The following is a 19,581-nucleotide window of genomic DNA, read 5'->3' as shown; positions in this document are numbered from 1 at the left end:
GTAGACTAATACGCTTATAATCACTTCCGAGGCTGTACTTCCCCTCTTCGTCTATTTCCATTATTGCGAGCTTGCTATCCATCCCCTGCGACATCAAGCAGTAGTCAATGGTCGTTTGCCTGTTACGGAATTCCCACGTGATTTGTCCCTCACACTTAGTTCCTCTATTTACTATAACTAGGTTGTGTTGCTCACAGAAGTCTGGTATCAACTTCCCGTTACAGTCTGTGTATCCATCCAGATCCTCGATGTGGCCATTCATGTCACCCAGCAGAATAATATTGGCACCTTCTCCAAACTGCTTTATATCGTCATTGAGACACTTCACAAGATCCTTGTTTTCTTGCCTGCATTTGCCCCCTGTCCCTAAATAAACTACTCCTAGCCATGTCTTTTTACTGGCAATTGTACCTGATAGCCAGACATGTTCTTTGCAAGTGGACTTTATTCTTTGCCAATTTGTTCCTTGATGTATCAGCATACCTACTCCTCCTCCCTTCCTCTCCGTTGTTGTTCTGTTGCTCCCTTCCGAGACGTAGCTTTCAATAAACTGTGGGTCCTCTAGATCCCTGAGATGTGTTTCCCACAGCACGTATACACCTACTTGTCCGTCCTTTAACTGCTATTCTATTTCTAACCACTTCATTCTCTTTCTACGGCCTTGCATGTTTATGCACCTGATCCTGGTGTTAAATTTCTTTCTTGTATTTTTCTTCGTGGACCTCCTAGTGGACATTGTTTCTACCTATCCCTACGCCCTGAGATGCAGTGGATCCCCTAAAAAAGCTCCTGTCCGGCCTGCCAGGCACCAGCCGATCTCGGCTCCTAGCCTTCCATTAAAGTGGAAGCCATTTCGTGTAAAGCCTCCGCCAAAGCCTGCTCCATGCACTTCTCTGTTTATGTCTGCCACTTCAAAGCCTTTCTCCTGGCTTAGCTTTCTTATCTCTCGATTAACAGCCACAATGTCCTTGGTAATTTCTCCATTTCATCCTTGCACCTCCGGCACTGTGCATACCACGATCTGTACTTGCTGTGCTATCGCCCTTAAATCGCCAACTGCCTCCACTAATCTTTCCACTACTTTTGCGGCTTCACCATTCAGGACATCATTTAGCCCCGCCGCTGGCACTAGCAAATTGCGCTCTGCAACATTCTTAGAAAGCTCATTTTTAGTCTCCTTCAGTACTGTGTCCATTGTCCTGCCGGGGAACACCCCGCCTGCTACCCGCTTATCACCCTTTGTACACTCCATTATAGCTCTTTTGCACTTTCTTATATTTTAGTCACCACCGATAAGTACTAGGGTATTCCCTTCCTCCCTCCTAACTTCCAAATTATGCTGCTTGTTATCATTGACTATGACCTCATTCCTTGGGGTTAGCTTGTGCCCCTCCTCTCTTCGCGCCTGCTGGCACCCCTGTGGCTGCAGCGTCGCCTCACTTGGGGCGTGTTGCGCTGCTTCACTATAACTATGCCGATTCACCGGCGGCGAGCCGACGACCGCTTGGTCTGCCACCCTGCCTCCCCCTTCGCCTGTAGGGTCTACCCTACTTTCTGTGCTTTTGCCACCAGCTTGATGTCCCGACCCATCATTCTCCGCTGCCCGCATCTCAAGCGCATCGAGCCGCCTTTCCAGTTCTGCGCTCCTTTCCTTCTCTTCTGCAAGCTCGGCCACGGTCCTTACTAATTGCACGGCCTGGACCGCTTCCACCTTGACCAAATCGGCGACTTTCGCCTGCAGTGCTGCCCGCTTCTCGCGATCCTCCCTCATGTCTGCTTTAAGCCCTTCGAACTTGGCTGCCCAAGTTCGTTCCAGTTTTTGGACTGCTTCTCTGACACCCTCGCACAGCCTGCACATAAAGCTAGACCCCTCCGCGTCTGCTAAACTCTGGAAACTGGTCTCGTTGAGGAAGCACCAGCGCAGGCACTCGTCGCACTGCACTTGCTACCCGTCCCCCGCGGCCTTCCCTTTCTTTGGTTTCATCGCTAGGCCTACGTCCTTAGGCTCAACGAGCAAGTCCGTCAAATCACTCGAGCAAAGCCGACCTCGACCGCTATCCCAACCAAAATAAAAGATTTAGCACTCCCTACTCCATTTAAGAGTCAGTTCGAAGAGCTAGCTGAGAAAATAAGTCTATCAAATAGGTCCCGCCTACTACCTAGGCTAAAGCCCCTCCATCCACGCACCACCGCCGCTTTCATAAGTAGCGACAACCTTTGTTGTGCGCCGCCTTTTCCCCTCACACCAAATCCGGTTCCGACGTTTCTGCTTCCTGGAGTTGCGCTGCGGGAATTTCCGCTTTGACTGCTGTTAGACGATGTTGAGACGCCCACGCGTGCTTAGCAGAGCTGTGGCAGTCACCATAAGAAGAATGCAAAGGGGCCAAGCTGTTGTATTCCTCTGAAGTAGTAGTTCGCGGTCGCTGTTTTCCAAATGCACGAAAAACGGCAGTGGTCTCCAAGCGCCCAGGCACTACTTTCCACTGTACATTGTCTCTCGTGCCACAACCCGTCGCAGGTTGACGCGAAGCAGCGAACACGACCAGATCGCTGATTACAATAGGCGGCGGTTCTTGGATGGAATCGCATTCACAGTTTAAACCGCAGCTGGTGCAATTAAAGCCTCTCCATCGACATGAAAGTAAACAACGCTAAAAAACATAGCGTCAGTTCCACTCGCAACAGGAAGCTTCAGCAACGTATGTTCCGCTTTACGCCGGAAGCTAAGGGGGTGAGTGGGAGAAGAGCGTGGAGGAGGAGAGTAGGTTGGCGGCATAGAGTTTCTGTATACTAATATGATACTCTATGGTTGGCGGCATAGAGTTTCCTACAAAAATTCTATGGTTGGCGGTACTTAACCTGGTCGGCAGTGGCGCGTGGATGGGCGTCTTACGCTGGAGTTTGAGGTATAGTAGCGGCGCCTGGTGGCGGCGCGAAACGTTATTTGGGTAGTACCGGCTTGGGTAGTATTGAGCTCTGGCTGTGGCGAAGCACATTTCTAGCCCGAGTTTTGCATCGATTCGCACTTTTTTCTGCCCTGTTGCGAGTGCGAAAAAGCTCGTCACTTCTCACAGAACACGCCGACCACGCTGCGAGCTAGCCGTAGCCGCGATATAGTTTAACGAAAACGGATTCTCCGTGAGACGTAATGCTGAAAGCAGAAGGAATGGGCGACGCCGATCCGGAGAGACCTAGCTCAGCCTCGAAAAAGCGTCACCGTCGCTATTCTGCGTCGTGGGCTGCCATGAACAAGAAGGCCTGAATCCCAGCATCGGATTCTACCATTTTCCTTCAAAGCCTCACGAAGCGGAGCGTCGGGCGCGCTAAATAGCTGCAGTTTGTCGCCCTGGGTAAGCGAAACCATGCTGACTGCTTCGCCTGTCTTGAAGCTTGCTTGATTATCTGCGTTGCTAAAATTCGGTCTTTTGCACCTACAGTCCCGTAGGCAGACCGACATAGCAGCAGGCATGACTGGTGATTCACGATCCGAGACCCGGCCACAGCGACAATAATTAACAATTCGACTGGTGCGAAGTGGTGAAGTGACCAGTTGTGTGCAAATGCCCACAAATGCCCACAAATGGTCGGGCTGATTGGGAGACAATTCACTACCCCACTACGAGCAGCACAGGTTAGAAAGTTAAATGTGCTCATCCATGACCTAAGCCAGCACATTGAGGCAGCGCAGCAAGGTAGTATTGATTGCAGCACATCAATGTTTGAGCGTTGTCATTAAAAGCTACATCAAGTGAGCAGCGCACGAGCTCGTGCTGCAGCGCGATTCGCACGTACGTTACTGCGAGCTCATATGCATTGCATCAGTTATTTATCAGTTGCTAAAGGGACAGATGGCCGCTACTACATTGCAGGCATAACTACTTGTCTAGCGGCATACAGTCAACAAAGATTGCAGGAGGCCCGTCGCGGCGCGTACAATCGCGCGCTCGAGCAGCTCGTACATTGCGGCATGCTGAAAGACCACTTCCGTCGCAGCGCGTACCGTCGTGTGCTCAAGCAGTTCCGTACACATGATGTTTGCTTATCGCTGCTGTGAATTCATTTATAGCAAGCATTTTCTCGCGTTTGTGCGCATGAATCTAACAGCGTGCAAACCCTACCTGAAGTTCAACTTCATACGCGACTCACTTCACTTACAATTGACACCGCGCTAAAACTTCGCCGCTTATTTCTTCAACGGCGTACACGTGTTCGGCATTGCATAATTTATTGCCTCTACGCAGCGTGCCATCCCCGAAAAAATCTTCAACGCCTGATATTTGCTGCAAACCGTGGTACAACAAAACTGAAAGTGGCGGGTCCATATTGTAAACGTGCTTTCCAAAGCAGGCGACCGTTCTTGGTACTACCCAGTTCAGGACAGAGGGCGCTTTTTAGCACCATTTTCCCAGCACCCCTGGGCAATGCAAGAGCCCCATGGAGGGGCTTTAACCTAGGCCTAGCACCTAGCAGTGCAACACTCGCGCCATCTCTCGTACTGCGCTTCAACCAGACCGACTGCCGCGGGCATCAGGCTACGCGGCGAAGCCGGATTACAGGAGACTGGAGCTATGCAGGAAAACATATCAGGGGACTCGTGAGAGTCGCGCATCCCCACACTGCATACTCAATCAGTGGCTTGATGACTGTCTTACATGCCATTAATTGGGTAGCACTGGTGCAGTTTTTCAAGCTTTTTAATCACAGACACTTCTCTGGTGTGTTTGATATTGATCATGTAAGAGGCATTTGCATATGGTCTGTAAAGTCCAGTGATTACAGAGAACTTGTTGCATCTTGAAAAATTGATGCTATGAGCATGCTGGACATGGCAATAAGCCTGAGGACAATGCTTTTTCGCAAATGCACGTAGCTGTTCAAGGTATGTGTCTTGTCTTTCTCCCGTTCTCAGGGGAGCATCATTTATGGTTATCTTGCATTTGAAGATAAAGCCAGAGTGGTAGAGCGAACGTAGCAGTTTGCTTGGAGAAAATGAAATGAATGTCGTTTAAGCATCCCTGACAAGTATGTTACTCGGCACTTTCGTTATTTAGGACTGGTTACTAGACCCTAATGCTGCGAGAAGTATCTGAACTAGGCATGATAACGTGCAGAAAGGTTTGCAATGCCAGCGCAGAGCTTGCTAAGGGCACTACATGTCATTTGAATATGTAGTTTCCATTGCAACTTTACCAAGAAAGACGAAATGGCCACTGCGTTCACAAAACGATTGCCACAGCGATGAATCTGTTTCGGTTGTTGCAGCACATTGTCTGCTTCACTTGTTTCAGATAGCGCGCAATTCATCTGGTTTCTTTTTGCTGTGAACACCGTGCACCACCATATTCACACGTGTCGCTGTTTATCCTTTTTCTGTCACCGGTTAAGGAATGTGTAATGTTCATCAACCGGTGCAACACTCACTTGCATGTATCAAAACATTCTCGATTATCCTTCAGAAGAACTTCACTTTGGCCTAGTTGGTATTTACCGCCCGTGCTGTTTATATGTTCTCTCCCTCTGTCCCCGTCTGTTTTGCGGTCAATATGATATTCTCGATTATCATAGCCGATTCTATCCGCTGTACATGTTGTTGCCGAACCTTGAGTATAACCAGATTGTGTTTGTGTTGTGAATAGTGTTGTTCTTTGTGGAAGGTATGCAAGCACCAGCGATTCCACTGGAACTTTCATAGAGTCGTGTATAACTAGCATAGGCGTCTAACCCAGGTATCAGATTTCGACTATTGATGCATGTGCTTGTCACTACTGTACTTAGTGACGTATGTTGGTCTAACAGCTGGTCTCGAAAGCGGTTGCCTCGGCACAGCAGCCCAGTTGCTTTGCCTATTAGACCATGGGCTACCTAGTTAACTAAGTTGGAGTGAAACAGCTTAGATGTGAACAGACAGGCAGAGAGATATACTCCAAACTGGATGAAGTTCCCAGAGAATGTTAATCGCATTAAAGGCACTGAGTCCTTGCGTGACATTATGTGCTATATATGAAAAGTGATGTGCATGCACTGCAAAAAATGTGTGCAACACATATTAGACTCTTGCCAACTTTACTTGCCAAAAAACAAGGTACGCATTAGATTTCTACCTTGTATAAGAGCTTTAATGTCATTTCTGTTTTAGTTTTCTTTAATTTGGACACACAGAAAGCATGCACGCATTTGATTCAGAGGCATGTCAGAATCGGCAAACACTACCAAATGAATTGGCGGTGTATTTTGGCTTCCTTTTTTTGCATCTAGTTTAATTTGACTTACCAGATAATTTGATCAATTTTGTTTGCTCTGTCAAGGTTGAAATAACAGAAGTTGACTGTAGTACTAATTTCGCTTATGCATATTCAATCGGCTTCTCTCTACGGAAACAATTGAAGAGGTGACCAATATGCCACGCGACATGCTTGTATGCACCACACAGATGCTCTACAGTTCAAAGGTAAAGTTGTCCTTGAACGTCATGCCGTGTGGAAGGTTGCGTGATTTGCAGATGCTGCTGAGCTTTTCGCATGATATTGCACCTAATGTTACCGTCAATAACCCTAGCTTATTTTTCACGTGAGCAGTCATAGGTTACTTACTGTACAAATGTTTACAAATTTAAGAGTTGTATGTAGCTGCAGTCTATAAGAAGCCAAGCATGAGGTCACAGAGTGTTTACAGAAACTGTGGGAGCTAGGCACCTTCTTTTTGCACCCCACAAGTGTCTTGACTAGATTTTTTTTTTTGTCCCCCCCAGGAGACCAAGACAGCTCGCCCAGGAGCCTTCCCACTTCTGGGTGCACCTCTGGATTCCCCGCTACACTATGGTGGCATGCTGTATCTTGGAAAAACACTGGAGCACGGCATCTCGTGCATGGTGGCCAACAGTGGTCGTCTGCGAGGCTCACACCACAGCCTGGCTACCTGGAGCTTTTCTAGCGTCGAACCCATTCTGCGCTCCTCCCTGGACCCAGCAAACGATGATGAGGACTTGTACAACTGGATGGCGCGTCAAAGGGGACCCTCATCACCTATCGATTCACCCTCAAGTCGCAGTGCCCTGCGTGATTCGGGTGTGCCCACGGGAGGAATCCCTGATGCCCAAACTGTCTTCGAGCCACTCCTGGAAGTGCTGGGAGCCTGTGCCCTCAGTTTGCAAACGCCAGGGCCGCGATTGGCTCTTTCAGCTGTGGCAGAACTTCTGCGCGTAGACCTTGTGGAATCGGAGAGTCCCGAGCAGCCGCAGAGAAGACGTTCCAAGCCTGGCCAGCGGCTCTTTGTGGACACAAGCACGGACACACCGGCATTGGTGTGCGACCGGCTGGCATTGGAACTTGACATGCGTCACCCAGGAAGCCCTGGCACCTGTGCTCACATTGCAGTAGATGTGCAGTATGTGGCTCAGCAGGTGAACATGCCCTTGCTGCGACTGTTGAACCAGTTCTCAAGCATGTATGAGAATGTAAAGGAGACGCGGCTGGAGCTACAGTGCCGCCGACCTCGAGCTGACTCAGTGATTGTGCAGCAGCAGCCAGGCCTTGGTGGCAGCCAGGAGTCGGTCGCCCCTGCACAGACAGGGCAAGGCACACCACGCTGCTGGAAAACCATGTGTTTCCTGCTTGATCTGTACGAGACAATGCCCCCTTCACAGGCCTTAGCTGACAGGTGAGCATATTAGAATGGATGCAAGCCTGTGATGTTCAGCATCAGGCCTGAGCACTCTGATGTTGTTGTACTGATATGTCTTCTGCCAGCCAGGTTTCACTTAGCTTGCAGTGGAAGCTCTAGCTCGGGGCCAACTCCACTTAGTCTACTTAAATGCATGTAAAAAGCGAAAATGCTTTTATGAGACAACCATTCAACTGACTTAAGTGGAATTTGTTGCATTTGAGTGAGAGAGTTAAATTCTTGCAACTCTAGCAAGCTGAATCTTGATTTAGGACTTAAAATATTGTTACATGCTACTCGAAGACGACGATGTTGACCCTTGGATTTAGTGAATTTAGATTTAAGCGGCCACTGCTGATCTGATGACGACGTGCCTTGCTTGCTGTTGGCTGGCTTCCATGTTGACTAGTGCTTGCTACCCTTGTAAATACACCCTGTAAATAGTTTCCGTACTGTGCTTTCACGTAGCATTTATTTGGTAGAGGTGCGAGGTACTTTTGATGATGGAGCTTCGCAGTGGATGCCTTGAATCTACCGCCATGCCTCAAGGTGATGACTCGTCGCTGCCAGCTACACCTGCAACGACTACCCAGTTTATCACCCTTGCACAGTGAAATCTATACCTCGATGCTGGCTGTTTTATTGATCCAGGCCGTTGTCTGCCAGAAATTTGCAAACCTTGGCCTCTACTCTGCTGTCTGCACCATGAACACTCTTGACGCCACCTTAGTATCTGCAGACAGGCCTCATCACGGACCGTACGCCCTTCATCATTCCAGAAACCCGTCGGATTGAAGAACAGCTTATGATAAACCTATCTGTTTCCACTGCAGCCGAGCTGGACACATTGCTCGCTATTGCCGCAGCTAGTGGCCTTCTCAGTCCCATGCCTAATTCCTGCTTACGCTGGTCCCTTCCGTACTGCAAGCTGCTATCCACCCCTCACCAAATCCTCTGTGTCCAATGTCTCTGAGGAAAGTAGCCACTATGCCCAGTTGCCTCCATCACATCACTGTTCATCTCTTTGACCGACTCGCTGCCACCCTCCTTTGCCGTGCTTTGTGGGCACACACTTGATTCGGGTGTGTGCTAGAATAAGGTAAACACTGATGTGTTCTTGCATTTTTTTTTTGCAGCTTGTTTAGTTCAAACTGCCAAATAATTTGATCAATTTCATAGGCCCCGTCGAAGTTGAATTAACGGAAGTCGACTCTATATAATTTCTCCCATGCATTGCCATTATTGATGAATATGTGGTCAGCCTAATTACTGTGCATAGGTTGCTGGTTTAGCTGGGCACTTTGTACTGGACATGTTCATAAACCTACTACGTGTGTGCAGGTTCACAATATCTGTGGGAGCTGAGCACAAGATTGATGCCTCTGAAGGCTACAGAGGCAATGGCAAGTACGAGCACCTGCATGAGCATCGTGTTGATATAGAGAATGGGGATGCTCAGGCCAGGACAGGACACAGAGAGATGCCTTCACGTCCAGCAGCTGCTGGTCAGTGTCATTTCTTTGATCACTGTTTTGCACTGCTGGCTGTGGACAGACTGAGTAGAATTAGTACTGGTTGCGTATAAAATAAACAGGCCTTATGGTCATGAAACTTAAAAGTAAGGCATGTTTTGTGATAATGCTCATATAAGAATAATTTGGTGTCATTTGCTGAAAGTTCATTTACCCTTGAGTGGCTTTATAGACTTGAATTGAGTGAACAAAGTAGGGTCTTGCAATGGGTGTTAGTATAACAGCTAATAAATGACACAGAGGTGGAATTACCTGTCTAACAGTATTGTGTGAAATGAAGAACTTTGCACCTTTACCATTTTACTGCCATGTGCTCACATTCACATTTGTTTGACATGAATGGTATATATGGTGCTGTATTACCCATGCTTGTTTTATTCTACCAGCTGCTGAACGTGTACCATTGGCAGTGTTTGCAATGGGCCATGTGAAGAGAATCCGGCTTCTGGCCATGCTCAGTGGACTTAGACTTGAGGCAGAGCTGTCTGGACTGCAGGCTAGCGGCACACACAAGGTAAGGGTCACATAGCTAAGTGTGAATTAGTGTAAAGCCAAGTGTAAACTTGGATCCTATTGGTTTGGTTCCAGGTGTAGTGCATCAAACTGAGTGAAGTATTAAATTAATGGAAGGCTGTGAAAGTTACATGAAAGCAAATGACCATCTGTAACAATGGCACTTCCTTTTAGGTGCTGGATGTACAAGCTGCTCTCTTTCTAGCCATCATTCTTGATTTTATGTCATTGGTTATGCTCAAAATAGACTTGAAAAGGCCCAAAACCATGTCTCAAGCTTGGCATGTGAACACATGCATGTAGAGCATAAGCATGTAGAGCTTTTCAGCCAAATGTCAGTTATATGGGGAGCTAACAAATGGCATGTACAGTCGCCCAAATCTTTAACTGGTGTGCGGGAGCGGCGACTTTTCCGGGCGTTTTCCGGGCGTCAGCGCCGTATGACGCGGCGAGGCTGGAAACAGCCTAGTAGACGATGGGCCCAGCTGAGCGCGCTTTGTCCGCATGCGCTTAGCCTCAGACTGTTTCCAGCCTCGCCCCGTCAAACGGCGCTGACGCACGGAAAAGTCGCCGCTCCCGCACACCAGTTAAAGATTTGGGCGACTGTACAGACAGCTCATTTTCTTTTTAAAGACGGCACCATTTCAGAACTGACATAGGTGGCATACGCACTGCTCGTTGGGTGATTGTTATAACCACAGATTACTTGTGTGCACGCCACCTTTTTATACTCTGTCTCAGAATAAGTTGGCAGCACAGCTGGGCTATGAGCCTCAAGATGCCGTTTGGAGCTGCATGCAAAAAGATTCAACAATGATTACGATGCTCCCTAATGCAAAATTTGAGCACACCTCTATACTTGTTCTCATTTCCCTTATCCATATTTGGTATTATGATAATATAGGTATGTGGTTTATATTAGAAAGAGAACACTGTGAGTAGCCCACTTTGTTTCCATACAAACGACGCTCGCTACTCTGGCACCATACAGTAACCATCGTCGCCGCACAGCCTGTCTTGCTCGGCACTACACTTTTCTTCTCATGCTTTCATTCCACCAACAATGAGAGCGGCCCTTTGTCGTGAGGAAATCATGCCACCAGTGTCAATGGCAACGATACCCAAGGGAACGTCACATCGAGCCTTACTCGTAACCGCTTGCCATCACCCCTTGCTGCAGCAGTGGTCCTCGTCACAAACGCTGGTACCATGGACTGACCTCAGCAGCTGACGTCGTGGACGAGCGAAGCCCTCCCCACCTTACACCATCCTGGCCCCCTAAGAAGCACAAAAAATCCCAACCAGCTAGAGGCTAACAGCTCCAAAGAGACAGACTGGTGGGCTAGTTAGTATGACATTACCATTTTGATACATGCATATTGCATATTTCTTGTGGCCGATACATGCGGGCACCCCAACGAAGACGACAGACGTGCCCTGGCTCTCAAGCTGTTGGCTTAACTGGCTAGCATTATCCTTTGTAAATACACTTTGTAATAGTGTATTTACAAAGGATAGTCTCCAGTGTTTACAAATAGTCTCCAGTTCTTATTCATTCGTTCACGTAACATTTTGGTGGAGGGTGCCATTCCCCGTCCTCGCCACGGAGCTCCGCAGCGGCCCTTGAGGCGCGTGACCCAAGGTGTGATCGGGGGAGAAGCGGCACCACACTGGGATTATCAACGTGGCTATGTGCCAAGAAAGGTTGGAGCGCCAGCTTCGCACTGGTGACGGGAGCCATGGAGGTTCGGAGTGGCCCGTGACGCTGGCCATCCAGGGTGCGGCCGTCGACCTCGGCGACGTTCGAGCGAGGCTCCCTGGTCCTGCTGCAGCCTCCCACGGCGCTGCCGGGCACTCCAGGAATTGGATCCCCCTTCTTTGGCAGACCAGCACGAATGGTAGTCCCCGGGGCTTCTCGTCAGCACTTGGAGAGGTAGCGGCAGAGCCCGGCGGTAGGCCTAACCCGGAAGGCCAGAGTGCAACATCACCGACATAGTTCGGGGCATCGGCATCCGAGACGGAGGAGCTGGCCGGTCGATGCCACGACAACAAAGCTTGCAAGTCGGCAGGAGCACCAACTGGAGCCAACACACATCGGACTTGGAGTTACGTGTGACAGCGGAACTTTGTAAGAGCATTCCTTTTTGTTAGCGTGCAGCCATAGGCCACGGTTGCCGGACTTTCGTGCGAAATGCACTAAGGACGCAAGTAGGCGAGGATAAGGACATTGTTTTGGCTATGCAAGTGTGGAGTTTTATTTTTTGCCAATTGAGTTTTGACTTTTCCTTTTCGAGTTCTTACTTTTCTATTTCCAGTTTGGGTAAATCAATATCTCTTTGCTGTGCTCGCCTGCGTCTCCCGACTCCATCTCTCCCATCATCTGCACGGCCCTGAGATCAGTGACACAAATCGGCGAGCTTGCCAGGATAGAATCCGTACCCAGATACGTCCCAGGATAGAATCCGTACCAGGATACGTCCCAGGATAGAGTCCGTACCAGGATGCGTCCCAGGATAGGATCCGTCCCAGGATATTTCCAGGATTCTATTTTGGCCCTATCACTGATCTTGCTGGTTTAGAGATGGAGTGGGAACGTTTGGGGGCGATAGCCAAAGATTTAAACGTGTCAAAGGAGGGGCGATGAAGTTCTTCGAGTGTGCTCAACAATAAAAAGAGAAGCAGCATGAAAGAACGTGCAAAGAGCACAAAATGGAAAAGGAAATGTTAGAATTGAAGATAAAGCTAGCAGAGATGGGTGCGGGCTCTCGTGAAGGTATGAGTACTCCCAGATCGGTGTCATCCGGCTCACCTTCTTCCAGGCCGAAACAGATTTGCCCTAGGAAATTGATGGCACCTTTCGCTGAGCGGAGAGATGACCTGGATGCGTATTTGCATCGGTTTGAAAGAATAGCTTTTGGGCAAGGCTGGGAGAGGCGCGAGTGGGCTAACGCTTTGAGTCTGTGTTTAGTGGGCGAGGCTCTAAGTGTCTTTGGGCGTATGCCAGCAGAGGAGTCATTAGACTATGACAAGGTAAAGAAAACTTTATTGCAAAGATTCAGGTTGACCGCAGAAGGGTTCGGGGAGACGTTTAGGTCATGTAAGCCTGAAGATTCAGAAACAGGCAAGCAGTTCGCGTGTCGGCTAACAAATTATTTTGGGAGATGAATAGAGCTGCCCGAAATGGACAAAACGTATGAAGGGGTTCGCGACAAGGTCGTGGGTGAAAAATTCCTTGCCAGATGTAGCAGCAGTTTGGCGATATTCCTTAAGGAAAGAAAAACTACAAACTGTGGAGCAGATGGTGGAACAAACATATCAGTTCGTAGAGGCACAGGGATTGAGAAATTTAGGAAAGAGCGACAATGATGCGCATACAACAGCAGTAGGAGAGACGAAGAACCAGGGGCAGCGTAATAGACAAAGGGGACCCCAGAGGTGTTTTCTATGCAACCGGTTAGGTCATGTAGCGGTGAACTGCCGAGTGAGAGATAACCGTCACGAAACGCTGGCTGTTTGCCAGTTATGCCAAAAGAAAGGCCACAAAGGAGACGAATGCAGGACTAGGTCCGTGGATAAGACTGTATGTATCATGAGGTCTAGAGAAGATAACACAGATAGAGCAGTATATGCCAGTAGTGGAAGGTTACGGTCTTGAGAGACACGGGAACCAATACCATTTTAGTAAGGAGCAGTCTAGTGCCACCAGAAAGCATGACCGGGTACTTTAAGCCAGTAATCTTGGTAGATAAGTCCATTAAATATCTGCCAGAGGCAAGGATTCAAATATTGACACCCTTTTTTACTGGACTAGTTACAGCTAGATGTGTGGAGGACCCTCTTTATGATTTGATTGTGGGAAATGTACCTGGGGTGAGGATATTCCACTGACGTTGTGCATGTCGCACGCATCAAACCATATTACTCTGCTGTTACCACCGATATTTAGACGCACCGGGACGGTGCTCCTGCGGCTGGGGATAATGATATGTGCATATTGCATGTTTCTTGTGGCCGATGCACACGGGTGCTCCGAGGAAGACGACGAACGCGCTCTGGCTCTCAAGCTGTTGGCTGAACTGGCAAGCACTGCATTATCCTTTGTAAATACACTTTGTAAATAGTCTCCAGTTCTTATTGCTTCGTTCGCGTAACAATATTTATCCAAATCTAAGCGGGTCCCGATTCTAAGCCTACCCCCCAATGTCCGAAGCACGAAAAAAATAAAAAAGGTTACCTCAAATGTAAGCTGAACAAAGAAGCGAGGACAGCATTTACAAAATGAAAACAGCATTTATTTAATAACATGCTGAGTTCACTCTACGTCATCATCACTGCTAGCCCTATACGCATGCTCATACGCTTGGGGAGGTGCGCAAGCTTGCGTTTGCGCACACACGCATGCGCAGACAGTGCAGCACGGCTTGTACGCGTTCAAACGCGGTGCAATCTTGGTGAGCAGCTCCTCTATGTTATCGTGTGCTTATCTTCCTTATCGCTGTCATCTCCTCGTTGTGGCACATGCAAAAAGCGTCTCCCATTGCTCCCTGCAACGACGGACATTTTTCTCATCGTTGCTGAAGTCCCGCCCGGCTTGAACGTTTGACGTTGCCTCTGCGGCTATCACAACCTTTTGTTTGAAAGCAACACTATAGTGGTATTGCCTGTTCGGTGCCATTACGATAAAACCACACCACACGCCGATACGACACAACTCATAATGGTGACATCGCTCATTTACTTCTATTGTAGCGGCTGCGATACTGACTTTTCTAGATGGCGCTAGCTATGCACCATATTTGTCATTTTCGAATACAAACTGGCGTTTTTTAAAATCCTCGAATCTAAGCCGAACCTAGAGTTTGGCATATAATTATTTAAAAAAAGAAAATCTGTCAGTCTAGATTTAAATATATGCAGTATTTACACAGTAGCACAGAAGCACATGGACAATGAAAGAAAAATATGAAACACAGTGCTAACTAAGAACTGAATCTTTATTGCACAAGAGCAGATATATATTACCACACAGAAGGAAGGGAGAAGGAAGGCGCAAACAAATCAGCCCAGCGAGGTCAACTGACACAGGCGGCTGACAGGCAACTAACACAATCCATATTCCTAATGTCTGTTATCTCGATTCCTAATTTACAGCTTCACTGTCACTGTAAAACAAGAAGACCACATTGTTTTGGATGTCCCAGGTTTCTCGGCACCATGTCGGGGACCACCTCAGGTTCTGCCAGCTACCACACTGTCTAGATCAAGAAGAAGACGACATGTCTGAACTCGTTTTAATAGAACAGCAAGTGGCCTCATGGACTTGAGCAAAAAGTTTTAACACCAACTATCACAGAGTGCTTTGTACTCAATGTGACCTATAACTCCCTCACAACAGTTCTGTTCAGTTTTTTCACCTTTATTCTCTGTACACATAGGCACTGAATATGGAGGGGGGTGGAGGTGGGCTCTGGGGCCCGAGCCTCCTCTGGAGTTACACCCCCCCCACTCCCAGGTGATGCCGAAGACTCCCACCCCCCTTCCCCACACATCTAAAGTGCCTTTAGCAGAACTTTGTCACCCACATCATTTGAGGTTTCCTTTGACTTTTCTCGACCTTTTCACTTGAAGTTTTACTGGGGCTAATAGCTTACTGCATCATTTTTGGTACAGACAAGCACGGCTTTTGATTTATACTTTCGCTTTATTTCTGCTAATCCTGGCAATAGGAGGACATGCGCATTAGAAGCACTAGCGGCGGCTGCCTCATCCATATTTTCTCACTTCGACATTGTTTTAAATTTCAATTGTAAACATTATGCACATACACAATATATCTAACTATACACACAGGACAAAGTTTAATATATTTTTCAAAGAGATGGAGGTAGCCAATTAAAATTTATCTCTAAAGGCATGGATAGCCTATGTCTAGAGAATGAATATGTTGTTTCATGTTGACCACGCTTCAAATTGCTTTGCATGCTTTTCTGATCTTGAAAAATAAACCTATATACTTAAAGTGACTCCTTCGGCAGAGTCTTTTATCAATGGCATCTGAAAGGCACGTGAATGTTGTGTGTCTTAGTATTGCTTCTCTTACCAGTAAGCAATGCTACCGACTCATGAAAAAAAAAACATTTATGTAATTTACAGCATTTATTAGGAATGGAAACATTGTCACTTGCATGCAAAGGTCATAAATATATACAGGATGGATGTCTGATTTTTTCTCTAATTAATTACTTCTCTCCACCTTGTGGGTTTCCGCAGAACTATTACATCAAACTCCTGCCTTTGCTTCGAGTTGTTGACAAATTCGACTTCGCCCTGCCATCTGCTAGCCAATTGGTTAGCTCAGATGGTAGAGCAGCTTCCCCAGAAAGGTGGTGGTCCCGGGTTCGAGTCCCGGAACAGGACGAATTTGAGACATACTATCCTCATTATCAAAGTGTCAATGTGGTATTTGGAGGCTTTGCCTAGGGACATCTAACCTTGGTATCTTCAGCGACTTGCTAATTACGTACTGATTTTTTTCTGAGCGATAAATAAACCCCACGAAATATGGAGAATACCACGTGACTGTGCTCCCACCCGGATCATAAAGCAGCACCCTCGAGCAGGCTCCATGTGAGTTATTCAGAACAAAATAAAGGAAATAAAGAAAAACATCGTGATCGAGCTAGTGCTTTATATGCTGCGCCTCGGCCATGTCGCGTTTGGTGTTAATTGGAAACAAGCTGTGATAGCTGTTGTCTTAGCTTTGATAAAGTGCATGGATGTTTTTTGTTGTTGTTGTTTAATATCTATCACCACAAAAGTGAATTGACAATGTCAGTGCAAAGGTTTAAAAGTGCACTTTGTTTCATCCCAGTCGCCATGTCTTTCTCTTATGAGCAGGAGGTAAACATGATCCTTGCCTTGGGATCTGCTGTGGAGATGGGCTTGCACAAGGCTCACCCTATGAGCGATGGTCAAGAAAAGGCACGATGCTCCTCCACTCTGCAATGCACAAAGGCGCTGCAGCAGGGTTCGTCGACTCCCTGGCATGACGCAGAGAAGGCTCCAGAGTCAGATCGCCAACAAACGCGGGTTTATTCACCCAAGATACAGCACAGTGCGACAGTCATGGTGCTTACGGGCAAAGGCAAAGGCAAAGGCAAAGGCAAGACCAATCGGGTACATGCGCCTGCTGCGTTAAAGCTAACTGGCAAGCGGTCCTCCAAGCGCGAGAACGAGGAGTCACGGGAGCAAAGGTCTCACTCTGGGGATGCGTGACTCTCACGCATCCCCTGATATGTTGTTTTCCCGCATAGCTCCCCTCTTCTGTAATCTGGCTTCGCCGTGTGGCTTTACAGTGGCTGTCGCTATGCTTGTAGGGTAGTATAAGAGATGGCGTGAGTGTTGCTCTGCTATTGCCACCTAACAGCGGGGTTACTTGGGCGCAAAAAAGGAGAAGGCTCTTCCTCTTTGGCTCTGGATCAGCAAGTTGCGCAGACGTTCCGTGCGTGCACCAATCGATGCTTCTGCGAGACCGTCTCAGGAGGCCTATACCAGAATGGACGAATACGATGATCGAATGTGCCACTGTTCGCATGACTGTATGCACGAACGGCCAGGCGTTGATGTCCAGCATGGGGCGAACACATTCGCTTGCTATGCGGTCACAGTGAGTCGGACTTCCGCGATTCGTCGCGCGCCCATCGACATGTTTTGTGGATAGCAACTCGGCTAGCAGGCATTAGTCTATAAAAGGTGCAATAAATGCCCTTGTGATTATTTGCACTACTGTGTTGTCATTCCTTTGTCCCAAGAGTGCAGGTGAGAACACCACACCACGTAGCGAACTTGTTGCGGGCCTGTGAGCATCTGCCGCGGTGATTAAGCACTCAGCGGAAGAGAGCTCGGGTGGAGAGGGCACTCAGGGGCCACCACTCGGGAGACCAATCAGGGCGCATCCCAGTGACACTTGCTCGTGTGCTGATGCGAGCCGCAAAGAGAGAAACACGGTTTGTGCTGGAAATAAGCTTTGGCGCACTAGCCATGTCCGCCATGTTGCCGTAATGGCGGCAGTTCCCAGAGATTGAGCTAAGCAAACGTGCGAGCTAGGGGAGGAGGCGCGGGAAGGCACCTTGGTCCCTACATTCCCCGCTCCTAAAGACCAAGGCCAGGCAGCAAAACAGGCTGACCGGGCCAAGTGGCAAGGTTGACTCAGCTAAAGTGGGCAAAGCCAACAGGGAAAAGTCCAAGAGGGTGTCGCCGTCATCTTCGGAACCAGGTCTTTGAGTAGGACAGTAGTTCGAAGAGACGAAAGTGTCACTTCTCTTGATGCAAAGCCAGGGGGGCCAGCCTTGGTCACGAAAGTCCCGCACACCAGGAAGGATCAGTGGCCCAGGAAGGATGTGGTGGGGCAGCACCATTGGTCAGCCCGCAATGCTTGAGGTCCGCTGAACAGGAACTGCCAGGAACGCGCAAGGCATGGCTGCTATTTTGGTGCAGCAGCCACAACGAAAGTCACTGGGCTCCCTGGATTGCATGCTCACAGGAACGGAAGACCTTAATGACTGGCAGCCATGGAGGCTAGCAGCAGCAGCTGTAGTAACTAACCTCGGCCAGGGGCTAGCGCTTGACTGGGCGCACCAGCCAGAGTAATCGGCGGCCTAGGCAGCCGGAGGCAAGGCTGGCACAAGATCATGCCTCCCCCCCCCAAGGTAGAAGTCAGTGAAGGTGGCAAAACCAGGGAGAGCTGGCCTCGTTGTCAGCAAGACTGGCGGCACAGTGGGACCAGGCATAGCAAGAAGACTCGACGACGCTGCAGAAAGTACAGGAAAGCCCTCCAGCATAGCCGGCTTGCCAAAAAGGTGCCCGCCTGGTTAATTGCCCAAGTTGGGGCGTTTGCCAGGCTGAGGCTTGAGCAACACAAAAGAGGGAATACTAGGCCACAAGGCTCTGTCACCGCTTCGATGCGTGCCCTCTCACTGTAGCTGCATTTCTCCATTCACCTGCCCGGTAGGGAGTGAAGTTCGGCTACGAGCTGATGGGAGCAAAGCAGTCTAGGTGCGTTTCCACAGGTTGTACCGGTGGCGTGGCTTGGGGCCAGCCGTGTCACGGTTCGCCTGCGGTTCGTTGACCACCTCCCCCTCTCCCCAGTTGCTGCTTCTGACAATGAAAGGTTTGAGATCAGATATGTGAACTGGACCACCGACTTGTCTCCCTTGGGAGACAGCCAGCTTGTACACTAGAAGGACATTGTGGTCTCCACTCGGTACAGGTCCGGCCATTTGGCCGACAAGGAGGCATAAATGTCTTTGGCAGTGTCACCCAAACATGGTTACGTCCGAGGACGAGGTCGCCGACATCATAGTGCGCATCCGTATGTGCCCGATCGTATTGGGCCTTCTGTCCAGCTCACGCTTTTGGCAGATTGGAACCGGCCAGGTCAAGGGCCGCATCCATCCGTGAGCGCAGTTCCATCAAGTAGCTGGAAAAGCCGGCTTTCATGGCACACGCCCTGCTGCCGGTCTGCAGGATGCGGTCCATTGAGTTTGGCAGCTCTCTCCCAAAGTTGAAGAAAGCGGGCATGTACCCAGTCGAACGGTTCACTGTGGACTGCAAGGAGAAGCCTATCTCGTTAAGACAGACATCCCAATCCCTGTTGTGCTGTGCAAGGGCCGTGAGCAAGGACTTCAGGTTTCAGTTAATCCACTCTGTCGGGTTGGCCTGTGTGTGATATGTGGTTGTCTTGCAGTGCTTAATGCTAAAGGCCGCACACGCGTCCACAAACGCCTTGGCTGTGAAGTAGGGCACGTTGTCCTATATCAGCTCAACCGGAAAGTCGAAGCAGTTGAAGACCTTGGTCAACTTGTCCCAGATTGTGCAT

General features: G+C 48.8%; 1 protein-coding gene across 5 annotated transcripts in view; it reads left to right on the top strand.

Moving 5' to 3' along the window:
• The window catches only part of tweek (transmembrane protein KIAA1109 homolog tweek), a 703,556-nt gene that overhangs the window by 359,907 nt on the left and 324,068 nt on the right, over positions 1-19,581 (top strand). For all 5 annotated transcript variants that reach the window (XM_075687924.1, XM_075687922.1, XM_075687923.1 and 2 more), the window contains exons 31-33: positions 6,749-7,656; positions 9,001-9,164; positions 9,578-9,705. In XM_075687924.1, coding sequence (XP_075544039.1) covers positions 6,749-7,656; positions 9,001-9,164; positions 9,578-9,705 — 1,200 coding nt within the window. The remainder of the gene's footprint in view (positions 1-6,748; positions 7,657-9,000; positions 9,165-9,577; positions 9,706-19,581) is intronic.

The sequence above is a fragment of the Dermacentor variabilis genome, chromosome 4, assembly GCF_050947875.1.
Source record: "Dermacentor variabilis isolate Ectoservices chromosome 4, ASM5094787v1, whole genome shotgun sequence".
In the NCBI taxonomy this organism is placed as follows: domain Eukaryota; kingdom Metazoa; phylum Arthropoda; class Arachnida; order Ixodida; family Ixodidae; genus Dermacentor; species Dermacentor variabilis.
Note: the sequence above shows the minus strand (reverse complement) of the source record. Positions and strands in the feature narration are given on the sequence as shown.